We start from the raw sequence: 13,480 nt of genomic DNA on the forward strand, positions 1-13,480 counted from the left end.
AAACCTACATTGTTATTTCCCTTACCTTGTTATTGCAGAGGGTCCTTCAGTTGTTCACATGCAGTGTATAGAGCACAAGAGAATCAAGTTCAATTATCAAAATAATGAAAAAAAAAAGTGAGAAAGTTTGTACGGAGCGCTTAAGTACATGGAAAAGTTAACACTCTTGTTTACATTTTAAGCATTATTTACAATATCTGGACTTGGATCTTTTAAGCTCTTAAAGGAGCTTCAAATAAAGAGCTTAAAGACGAAATATAGTCAAAGTGACCACAAAGTGGATTTGATTTCCTTGTGCACTGAACGCACCATATGAATCCTCGCCTTAAAATTGTGGAATGTCGATCTGAGACGTAGGTATCACAATGGATGCCTGGAAGCATCATGCATTCACTTTCACGTTTTTATCAGCCTTGCATATCGGCGACTTTAATACATAGTTGAATCCCGCTACAACTATAAACCAACGTGGAATACTTTGCCGTTAGTAGAGAATAAGATTGCGGCGTATTGGCATCATTGAAAAGGTATGTTGACGTTCAAATATGACCACTAGCAGTAAGATGAATATATGCTCCATGCGACTGCCTGCCATTTGGACCCCGCCAGATGTTTTTCGTTTTGTTTCCTGTAGTTCATTTCTCGTTCTGCAATGTGGTGCGCAATCAGGTGATGTTCGTGGGCCTTACGGGAACACCTCAGTTGGAGCCGCTTATAAATGGCTGTATGAAGAATTGAAGGTGTCACGTTGAATCGCTAGCGTACCGCACGTTGGGTAAGTAGATTTTTCCTGGTACGTCAATAGGCAGATCCCCTTAGTACTACGTGTATCACCTTCCTTGAAGGCTTTTGGTGGGCGACTATATCGCCAAGCGCTCCTGGTATGTGTAACGGGCCACTTATATAAATGTTTGAAGAGTATGTTGTGTTCTTTTCTTATGAAGTATCCATTAATATACAAAGTTCTAATAATATAATCAGTCAATACTTTACAGGGTACTTACTGAACAGGTAAATTAGCAGTAACCGCAATGGCAGTCAACGTTTAAAATTTGTTTATTGCAGGGATGGAAAAAGAACCGCTCTCTTTGTTCCAGAACCGGCGATGAACTGGTTCAGGAACCGAGAACCCATGATAAAGTTGGACCGGTTCCAGAACCGGTTTCATTGTTTTGTTGAATTTAAGAACCTCTTTCAGAACTGGTTGGTTCCATTCTTTTCTGAACTTTAAGAACCGCTCCCAGAACCGGTTTAACATATTTCCTACATTTAAGAATCGCTCTCAAAACCGGTTCTGCGTTTTGACCATGGTTCAGGAACCGGTTCAAGAACCTGTTTGGTTTATTACGAAGTGCTTGTGGAACCGGTTCTAGAATATGTAGAAAAGACCAGAACCGGTTCTGAGATGTTAAGAAACTACAGCGACCGGTTCTTGTGTTAGACTTTTATGTAAGGTGAAAATGGACCCGTTTTTAAATGTAAGAAAAATCTCGAACCAGTTCTGATGCTGTTTCTGAGAAGTCAGAGGAAGAAAGGAAAGGTGTTAGTACTAGATCTGAAAAATGAAACAAAATACCGGTGTTTGTACGATACAATCGCGCTTTCCAACAAAAGGACTAAACGACATGTTACGTTCTGTAGCCTACAGGATCTAATCACTTACCAAGTCTTTCTGTTATTTTTATTGGCGGTGAATGATATTTGTTTTATGTGCAACCAAACAGGTTTATCAATTGACCGCACATGTTTTTCAAACATACTTGTCATCAGAGGTAATCAGAGTCAATGCTACCTTGCGTAGCTTTTTCAACCAGCCGTTGTTTCCTTTGTAGGCAATGAAGGTCTGATTTATTTATTTATTCCATTATTTACTTTCTTAATTATTCCCTCAGTCGACTATATAACTCTAGTTATAGAAGGCGTACAGGTTACATTTACATACAAATAAATATATGAGATATTTGTGTGCAATAGGATAATATAAAAGTTGTAATTAAAATACATGCATTAGTCAACTATATAATATTATATGTTATAATATAGAATTTACGTTATAGAATAGAACAAACTAAGATTAATGGAAAATAGATGAAATAATAAACAAATATTAGATTCACAATACTGTCGAAAAAGAAAAGTACAGTAATTTGAGAAAGGTAAATTTGTGATAAAGCTCTAATATAATATCACGTCGAGATAATACATGAAAGTGTAGCCTAGTACAAAATGAAAAAAGGAAAGAAAGAAGGAAAATTTAATAAAGCAAAGAATTGATTTTCAGATGTAGGCCTATAATACCTACTTGTTCAGAAACATTCACAAAAGCCTCGGACAAGGACTGATAACTTGGCACGACATCAGCAAAAGAAAATGGACATGAGATTTGGAACATGGAATATCAGAAGTCTTTATAGGGCAGGCGCGTTAAAATCTGTAGTGAGTGAGTTAGAGAAATACAGGATGGACTTAGTAGGAGTTCAGGAAGTTAGGTGGGAAGGAAATGGATCTGAGAATTCCGGAGATTTTACGTTCTTTTACGGGCAAGGAAATAAAAATCACCAGTTAGGAACAGGGTTTTTCGTTCACAAACGAATATTACCAGCAATTAAACGGGTTGAATTTGTTACTGACAGACTTTCTTTTATTACTCTTAAGGGACGGTGGTGTGATATTATTGTTTTAAATGTACATGCTCCAACTGAAGATAAGGGTGACGATATAAAAGATAGTTTTTACGAAGAAGTGGAACGGATATTTGACCAACTCCCGCGACACCATATGAAGATTCTATTAGGGGATTTCAATGCGAAGGTAGGACGAGAGGATATTTTCAAACCGATTATAGGGAACGAAAGTTTGCATAAGGAAAGTAATGACAACGGTGTTAGACTCGTGAACTTTGCAACATCCAAAAACCTAATCGTGAAGAGTACAAAATTCCCACATCGCGACGTTCATAAATACACTTGGACATCACCAGACGGAAAAACACATAATCAAATTGATCACGTTTTAGTAGATAGAAGAAGACAATCTAGCATAATTGACGTCCGGTCGTTTAGAGGGGCTGATTGTGACACTGATCACTACCTGGTAGCAGCGATAATAAGGGAGAGATAATCGTTGAATAAAGGTAATACTCAATGTCCGAAAACGGAGAGATTTAATTTAAAGAAATTAGAAGAGAGCCAGGTAAGAGAGGAATACCAGATTGAAGTTTCGAATAGATTCTCGGTTTTAGAAGACTCGGAGTGCACTAGTGTTGAGGATACTTGGATTGAAATTAGAGATAGCATTAAAAGTTCAGCAATAGAAAAACTGGGACACGCGGAAATACGTAGGAACAAACCATGGTTCGACCAAGAATGCATTAAACTAGTAGAGAAGAGAAAACAGGCAAAATTACGGTGGCTACAAAATCCGAATGAAATAACTACACAAAATTTCGCAGATATCAGGCGGGAAACTTCCAAAACTTTTAGAACAAAGAAACGGGATTTTTTGAAAGCTAAAATTAAGGAACTTGAAGATAATAGTAAAAATAAAAATATTCGGGACATGTATAAGGGGATCAGCGAATTTAAGAAAGGCTATCAACCTCGTGCTTGTATATTAAAGAAATCTGACGGAACAGTTCTCACAGATACGGATAGCCTCTTAAATAGATGGAAAGATTTCTTTGACGATTTGCTGAACACGCAGCCAAAAACTAATGTGCGTGGAGAAAAGGAGATACACACCGCAGAACCGTATATTCCAGAACACAATCGAATAGAAGTGGAAGCCGCTATAAAGAAATTAAAGAAACACAAATCTCCGGGTGTAGATGAAATTCCGGCTGAGTTAATTTTAGCTGGAGGCGAAAAATTGTGGAACAAGATACACAAACTCATTCTCCTTATCTGGAACAAGGAAGAATTGCCACAAGAATGGAAAGAGTCAATCATTGTTCCAATTCACAAGAAAGGCGACAAAACTGACTGTAATAATTATCGAGGCATTTCTCTTCTGTCAACATCCTATAAGATCCTTTCAAATATTCTGTTAGCAAGATTGACCCCATACGCAGATGAAATTATTGGAGATTATCAGTGCGGATTTAGACGAAATCGATCAACTATCGACCAAATATTTACCATTCGCCAAATACTCGAAAAGAAGTGGGAATACAATACCCCGGTACATCAACTATTTATTGATTTTAGAAAGGCTTATGACTCGGTTAGGAGAGAAACATTATACAACGTTCTTACAGAGTTTGGAATACCGAGAAAGCTAATTAGATTAATTAAGATATGTTTAAGTGAATCCCAAAGTAAAGTCCGGGTAGGAAAATTTTTGTCCACGAGCTTCCACGTCGAAAATGGCCTGAAACAAGGAGATGCGTTGTCGCCATTATTATTTAACTTTGTGCTGGAATACGCCATAAGGAAAATCAAAGATAGCAACCAGGGCCTAGAGTTGAACGGCATTCACCAGGTTATGGCATATGCTGATGATGTAAATTTAATAGGGTATGATAGGAGAACAGTAGAAATAAATGCAGAGATATTATTAAACGCTTGCAGGGACATAGGTTTAGAAGTAAATGCAGAGAAAACTAAATACATGGAAGTGCGTCGGGACCGTAATACGGCAAATTGTGGAGGCGTTAAAATATTAAATAATACTTTTGATAAAGTGGATACTTTCAAATATTTAGGATCAATATTAACAGACGAAAATGATATTCACGAAGAAATTAAATGTTGACTAAAAGTAGGGAATTCGTGTTACTATTCGGTTCAAAATCTCTTGTCGTCGCGAATTCTGTCGAGGAATTTGAAGCTTAAAATATATAAAACGATAATCATGCCTGTTGTTCTGTATGGTTGCGAAACATGGTCGCTTACTCTGAGGGAAGAATATAGACTGAAAGTATTTGAGAACAGGATCCTGAGAAGAATATTCGGACCCAAGAGGAACGAGAATGGGGAATGGCGGAAGCTTCATAACGAGGAACTACATAGTTTATACGGTTTACCCAACATTGTTAGGGTCGTCAAGTCTAGGAGGCTTAGGTGGGCAGGTCATGTAGCTAGAATGGAAGAAAGTAGAAACGCTTTCAAAGTCTTGACTGGTAGACCCATAGGAAAACGACCATTAGGAAGACCTAGGCGCAGATGGGAGGATAATATTAAGATGGATCTCGCAGAGATAGGAATACAAAGTAGAAACTGGATCCAATTAGCTAAGGATAGAAGTCAGTGGAGAGCTTTTGTGAACGCGGCACTGAACCTCCGGGTTCCATAGGCCATAGAGTTAGTTAGTTAGTTTTAGGCCTATAATACCAATATAAGACCAATTACATTCAATGGAATATTAAAAATAAGCATTATCACTCAATAAATGTATACATACCAAAATCTAGTAGCAGTACCACCGGACTCATACTCTTTTTCGATATATATTTCACAAACATGTAAGAACCGCTGTCAAAACCGGTTTGACGTTTTCCTATCATATCAGAAACGGTTCAAGAAGCGCTCCTGTCTTAATCTCAGAGGTAGACCGAGAAACATTTCGTATAAAAATGGTTCTTGAACAACATCCGAAACTCAGAACCGCCCCCAGAACCGGTTCGATCTTTTTCCTAACATCTCAGACCCAGTTCTTAATTTTCTTGATGTCTCAGAACCGGTTCAAGAACCGTTCCTCTCTGCCCTTAACGTCTCATAACCGGTTCGAAAACCAATTTCTCAAAAAACATAGTGGTTTCTGAACCGGCTCTTGAACAACAGCTACAACCAAGAACCGTTTCAGAAACTGGTCCAGATCGTATTCACAAGAATCGGTTCATTTTTCATCCCTGGTTTATAGACAACAATAAATAGTCCTAACAAGATACATTCGCGAAATATTCCCTCAGGATTGGCGAAAAATTGATTCAAATGCCAAGTTCTCCACGGCCCAATGTGTATTGTACTAATTTTGCGGGCCAAACCAGTAATTTGCAAATTTATGGGTCTCCGTATATACGGAATTCAATCATACACTATAACTATCATACTACTATAACGCTCGGACACAAAATTGCTTTTATTATTTTTAGATATAACTGGACATGAATATGGGTATATGCAAAAACAAGTTGGACTAAGCACTGCTTCTCAAATACATGTTACTTACCTCGGCCGCCATCTTCGATCCGCCATATTGTATTCAACTTTCGTTTTTTTTTCATATGACAATAGGTGCAAGTGATACATCAAATTCATGTAGTTTTCTCAAAAATTCATTGTGTAGTGAGTTTTACCGTAGCTTGTACCGTTTGGAAGGTATTGCATGTTAAATGTCAAGCACTTCACGAATGTTGAACCAAATAAAAAGTTGTACAGGGCTCCTTGTGTATATGTAATCTTTTACGTGATTTATCGTTGAAATATTCTCTGAACGTACATACATACAGACACACATACATTAATACGGAAATGGTAGGTCTTCACCTAAATCTGAGCGTATCTGGATTTACATTAGGCATTTTGACCGTAATATAGTACTTCCTTTTTTAGTATAATATGGAAGTAATAACAATCACTCAGAAATGTAGTAAGATTATCACACCAATGTTGTGAATAGTTTGCTTATACCTACAGTATTTTTTATATTAGAAATTGTTTTGATTTTTTAATATCAGAAAAGTAAGAGTAATGATGTCTTCTACAATGTCTATTCGCGCGAATTGCCTAAAAGGAATTTAGCACGTAACACCTTTCAAACGATACCAGCTACGGTAAAAATCACTACACCAGCGAATTTCGAGAAAATTGTGAAAGTTGAATCCAAGATGGCAGCCGGGATGGGTAACGTGTCAAAGAAGCAGTACTTGATCCAATTTGTTTAGAGTATGCCCACATTCATGTCAAGTTACATGTAAAGAAACTAAAAGCAATTTTGTGTCTGAGTGTTATAGTAGTGTATAATTGAATTCCGGATATATGAAGGCTCATAAATATGCAAATTACCGGTTTGGGACGTTAAAATTAGTACAATACACATTGAGCCACGGAGAACTTTGTATCTAAATCATTTTTTTATTTTTTTTTTCTCTTTTGTTTTCTGTGGATGATGAGAAACAGTCATAACTTGAAATAATGACAGTCAGCAAACATTTCAAAATTCTCTTTAGCAGACGATTCCTCATTCTTCATTCTTGGTAAATTTATGTAACTTATGTAACCTGATGTAACCGAAGTGTTCTGTAACTATTGACAAATTATTAAATAAGTCAAAAATTCCATTTACCTTGCACTTTCCTAAATCCTTACACGTGCGTACTTTGAATGTTTTCCATAATTTCGACGGCCATCTTCCTACTTTGGTTGGTATAAAAACGTCCCAGGACCCGGAAAATGGAAGTAGCACACGAGAAGCGGAAAAGTACACGAGGAGCGAGTGTGAGTAACAGCAGAAGAAATCTATACCAAATCCCACGCCAATTCGATACAAAGGCCGAAACATAAAAACAACCAATCGACGCCCAGAAACTGAGGTACGGAATACTCATCCAAGATCCTAAACGCCCTAACAACCTTCCTTTTCTTTCTTCCTAAACAAAGACCCTCAACTCTCTCTCTCTCTCTCTTTTTTTTTTTTTTTTTTTTAATATTTATTCTTATTTATTTCTAGCCACATGCCCTACAAACTAAAAACGCTCGTCGTCTTCTCAGATACCTCTCAATTCTACCAGTGAGCTGTATTTCCCAAATTAACGATTATAGTTTCTTTTCTTTCTTCAAAACGACGACGGAAACATTCCAACCGAATGCACAAGCGTAAGATGGAGATGCTGATCTTTTTTCTCTCATCAGCGTAAGATGGTGATCAATGCTGGTTTTCTTTCAAATTTCTAAACCGTTTTCTCTTTATTTTTTAAGCCTTTTTAGAATCACCCCCAACTTCCCCACCAACAACCCTCTACGAAAGTAGTTTTTTTTTTTTTTTTAAGCAATCTTCCCTATGCTATTCTATAATTACCTTTCTTCTCTCTCCTTTTCGAAGAGTGGTAAAGCCCCAATACCTCTTGTATATGTTTTATACACAACCGTATAACCATACCATGCAATAAAGGTTCAACAAAGATAAATTACGTGAATAAGCAATGGAAATATGAATATTTTGGCATGTTTTATGATAGAAGGATACAAGGTGAAAAACCAATTTTACAAAGGTATATATTTGCGTCCTACAGAATATTAACCAATTTTTACTTTTTGATAATTCTCAAATATAAGGTTGGTCAACACGCAATTCTCCCAAATTTTGAGAAGGGAGCACCAATGTACCCACGTGCTATACAAGAGAACAGACTGCTGTACTAAACCTTTAGCCTTATAACGTGATAAATGCTCATCAAAGATGATAAATTGGGTCAATAACGCACCACTTGGTAAGCACATGACAATATGAATATTGTGGCAAATTTTACCCATAGAAGGGGATAAGCAGGTCCACCTAAATTTATGAAGTTATGCACCGTGTTTCAAAACAACACCAACAACGTTTGGGAGGTGTTCCTGACACCAAGATAGACCAACCTGGATGCACAAATGCTTCCTTTCGGAGTTATAGGGTGCCGAAAACATGAAAATATGAACTTTAGAGGTCCATAGTTCCAAAACTATGGGACCTACCGTAGTCGAGTCAAGACTTCACTTAGGAACTAATATGTACGCTATCCATAAATACATGTTTCAGAATCCTGCGGTACTTCCGTAACAATTTTCATAGTTAGTTTGGCTACGGGTATATCATTTGAAGTACTCACCAACTACTTATATAAAAATTGTTGCGGAAATAACGCAGGATTTTGAAACATGGATACTTGAATAGGGCACATACTAGTTTCTAAATAAAATCTTGACCCGACTACGGTAAGTCTCATAGTATGGAAGCTGTGAACCTTTAAAGTCCATTTCTTCATGTTTTCGACAGCTTATAACTCCAAAAGGAAGCATTTGTGCACCCAGGTTAGTCTATACGTTTCTTCTTATATTGGTGTCAGGAATCACCTCCCAAACGTTGTCAGTATTGTTTTGAAACATCCTGTATATTTGAATCCTAGAGAACACTTATCAAATTATATTTATTTGACAATTCCGAAATTTAACACTGTCTTCAAATTTTGTAACTGATAACCACATGGTAATACAAATATTTTGACAATTGTTTTACCCATAGAAGGGAATAAGAAGGTTCATCCAAATTTACGCTGTTATATATCCGAGTCCTAGAGAACATTAACAAATGTTGTTTTATGACAATTCCCAAATTTAGAGTATGAATCTATGTTAGAATGACCATACGTATTAATTTTCTCAGTACAGTACTGTTTTTTGAAGAGGTGTCCTGCGTGTTGCGTAGAGGCCTAGAAAGTAGATAAATGGCTTTCTTTTTAAAAAATGTCCTGCAAAATGTCCTGATAATCCTATACTTTAACGTCTCATTTTTATTCACAACTTTCAAATAATAAATAGGCTGATGCTGATTGCTCATCGCCATTGACCAGTCAAACTTCGCCACTTTTCTGCCAGCACCTATATAATTAAGGCTTCCGGTTTTGGTCTCTCATACTTTACCCTGAAGACGAGAACAATGTTGCCAGTTCTAAAAACGTTGGACGACGTGGAGTTCACCTAGATGATTGCCTGACTACAACTATATTGAAAATAATTTGTTAACATTTTTTGGAAATAGTTTGCAAGTTAATGAATAAATAACCATCACGATGAACCGCAAATATTATTCTTTAACATAACTTAAATTTTCTTTTTGATGAAAGTGACTCCTTTATATTACTCCATTAAATTGTTTCATCAATCTTGTATTTGTTATTTATGAAAGTATTTATAGTTGTGATGAATTTCTTCAATATTTTTGTTGAGTGTCTTTTTTCTTTATTTATTTTAACAAAAATGAATGATTAACTTAAGGTTAATGTTAAATGAAATAAGGACATGCGAATTGCCGGCAGAATAGTCTATCATATACCATTATACTTATGTCCTACTTTTCGCTTGTCAGAATCTGGTCACCCTATTCTATGTACTCCTACCGAAATTTAAGAAAGAGGCTTCAATGTATCTTATGAAGACAATGGATTCCTATACTCAACCATATAATGTGATAAAGTATCCTCAAAGAGGGAAATTTAGGACACAACCTCGGAAATTTACATTCTTGGCAATTTGTTACCCATCAAAGGGACCAAGGCGTGGCAACCAAACTTACAGGACTTACAGAAGTAGAAACCTCGTTTCTATATTACCACACTACATTTTTTTTTAATTTGGCAATTTAAAAAATTTAAGTAGTGAACCAAATTTGAGGAGACCACAGGGGCCAACGTATTTCTTGCCAAAATTTAAGGGAAGAGCTTACGTACCCCAAGGTCATTGACCCTGGATCAGGTCCTGAGGCAGGGGATACCAAACATTTTTGCTGACTAAGCGTCTAGAAGGAGACCAGTACTACTCAAGGTCTGCAGTGTTCCTATTGATTACAACATGACTCAAATTAACATAACTTTTATTAATGATAATAAGATCCTATGATTGTATCATTGTCTTTATATAGCACTGTCTATTACACATGTACGTACAATATTATATCATATGTGTAATATAAACGTAAGGATTAATCATTAAGGTTAACGTAAGGATTTATTAATAGTTTTCTTTGTTACAGTGCCAATATGAAGAAGAAAATATTTGCTCTCTTCACCGCCCAACTTCTCTTGAAGTCAAATTTAATAAGCAGTTTTAATATTACTAACGAAACAAGAACAATTGATTTACACCAAGTTCTTAACAAACAGGCGTATTATTTATACAGGAGATATTTCGCTAAATGTCGTTTTGTAGCCATTGTATATATGTCGTTGGATACCCGAGAAACAAATATTAGTTTCGTTGATTTTCAACAGCAATATCTAATCCCTGTTGTTGTGGCTTCAATTACTCCAACAAGGAATGATATTTTGTCAGCTGGAGCTCTGGAAAAGGCTAACGCTTTCATAATAATAATAACAGACCGAGAAATAGCTTTTCATAATCTGAAATCTCTACAACGTTTTACATTTTGGAACTCACGAGCACAATTTTTAATAGTTTTTTATCAGTATCTGCTAAACAAGGAAGATATTGAACTTTTACTGGATATGACCTGGAATGAATTAAAAGTGCTTCGTGCACATATATTACTTTTAAACGAGAATTGTCAACATTCCGTACTGAATACTTCTCAACAGTGTGATATGGTGATAGACTATAACCCATTTTGTAGATCCAATCTTGAAAGTAAAATTAAATTCTATTCTAATGTGAGTGGCATACAGGAGTTTCACTTTCTTGAAGATAAAACAAGAGATATGTGTCGTTTTCCCATTAGAATATCTTGGTTTGATGCTCCTCCATTCTTCACCCGTATTGGAGATGTTTTGCAAGAATTTGGTGGACATTATGGAAAAATGTTAGAAACTCAAAGCAAATTAATGAATTTCACTATAGTACCTCAGGTATCTTGGGATACTTATAATGGGGGTATTTATTTAGCCCTGAACAATACATGGACTGGTGTTGTGGGTGATGTACTGTATGGCAAAGCAGATGTTGGTCCTCCTACAATAACACATACGTATCAGAGAAGTGTATATGTTGATTTTGCTATACCAATTACAATAGACGAGATGGCATTTGCCGTTCCTGCTGCCAAACTTCTTCCTTTATGGCAAAATTTAATCCAACCATTCAATGATACATTATGGACTCTTATAATAGTTGCATTTATTTTATCTTTACTCTTCCTTGCAGTTCGTCAGATTCTGTTAACACAGACGAATAGACAATCTGAAGACAGGTTTGACAGCTTGAAGTTGTTTTCCATTGTTCTCTCCATGTCCCTAGCAACACTTCCAAGAGGTTATCAAATGAGAAGTTTCATAATGCTATGGTCCTCTTTTATTTTGGTAATCAATGCTTTATATCAAGGTTCACTAATAAGTGTAATGACACACCCACGTCGTATGTCTAAAATAAATACCTTGGAGGAAATAGCTGATTCAAATTTGAAGATTTTGACTGTACCATCATACACTTTTGCAATTGAAAAATCACCAAACCCTGTGTTGAGATCTCTCACTTCCCGTATTGTACTCTTTGAAACTTCTGACTATTATTTGCATCGTGTTTCATATGAACGGGATGCAGTAGTCATGTGTGAAGCACCACTGCTTGAATACGAGAAAAGGTTATATCTTGATGATGATGGTGAGCCATTATTCTACATTGCTGCGGAGAGGGTTCTCCAAATGTTAAATACATTTGTGGTTCCTAAGAACTCTCCATATCTGTCTAGATGGAATGCTATCATCAGACATGCACTGGAAGCCGGTTTAGTAAACAAATGGTTTAACGACTTCGTTAGAAAATGGTCACTGACAGAAGAATTGATACAAGAAAATGTTGTGTTAACTTTGAATCATCTCCAAACAGCATTTTATATCCTAATTTTTGGTTTAGTGTTTAGTGTATTGACATTCGTCGTTGAAATGGCTTTAAAGCGCGTGTTAACTAGTTATTGGCATTCTACTTCGCTTCCAGGAGATGCTGAGTTGTAGACCTAAAAAGGTCGGGCATATTGAATAAGGCTTTTCCAGGAGTTTTACTCAATTCCATCAAGCAAATTGTGGTATGGCACCTTTTCATATAATGTCAGGGTGACTTTCTTCTAGTATGTTTTCTCCAATCTTGTTCATGTTGACCGTTGATGATTTAAATGTAAATTAGTTTCTGAGGTTTCACCTAGAAGCTCATTAATCAAATAAGAAAGCTTGTAATTAATCCGTTAAAAAATAACGACTAAATTAATCAGTTAAAAGTTTTCTTAATTTTAAATTTAATCAATTGAGTTTTCCAGAAGTTAATTTTTAATTGATAGTCGATAAAGAAAGTTCGTAATGATAAAGAAATGATTATATTTTCTCAGAAGTCATGTGAAATATATATATTTATGATAATTTAATTTCACTGTTAATTAATTCTCAGTTTTCCTTGAACACAATAACTTTCCAGTGTCCTTAACTTTATCCATTAAATTTTACATTAACTTTGACAACTAAAGACAAGTCTTTTTGGAAAGTAGTGAAAATTGACACTTTTAACCGACTAAAAGAAAATGTTTTCAGTTTGACCTGTATGTTTGTATGTCAAATTTGTATGTTTTTATATTTGTATGTTTGTATATATGTATGGTTTTACACGATTATCTCGAGAACCGTTCGTCATATTTCGATGCGGATTTTACTAACCGAATAAGCTTTATTCAAGGAAGGTTTATACGTTAAAAAACTTGAAAAAAGTAATAACTAATTATTTTTTTAAAAAATCAAATAATTCCTTCAATATCTGAGAAAATATCCTAAAATAAACTGCAACCAGAAATT

General features: G+C 35.8%; 1 protein-coding gene across 1 annotated transcript; it reads left to right on the forward strand.

Moving 5' to 3' along the window:
- Positions 1–11,293: 11,293 nt before the first annotated feature.
- LOC145672521 (glutamate [NMDA] receptor subunit 1-like) lies at positions 11,294–12,655 on the forward strand. Its single transcript, XM_081741682.1, has one exon. The coding sequence runs from the start codon at positions 11,294–11,296 to the stop codon at positions 12,653–12,655; it is 1,362 nt and encodes a 453-aa protein (XP_081597808.1).
- The last annotated feature ends 825 nt before the right edge of the window (positions 12,656–13,480 follow it).

This window comes from Thermobia domestica, chromosome 16 (assembly GCF_964235325.1).
Source record: "Thermobia domestica chromosome 16, izTheDome1.hap1.1, whole genome shotgun sequence".
Taxonomy (NCBI): Eukaryota; Metazoa; Arthropoda; class Insecta; order Zygentoma; family Lepismatidae; genus Thermobia; species Thermobia domestica.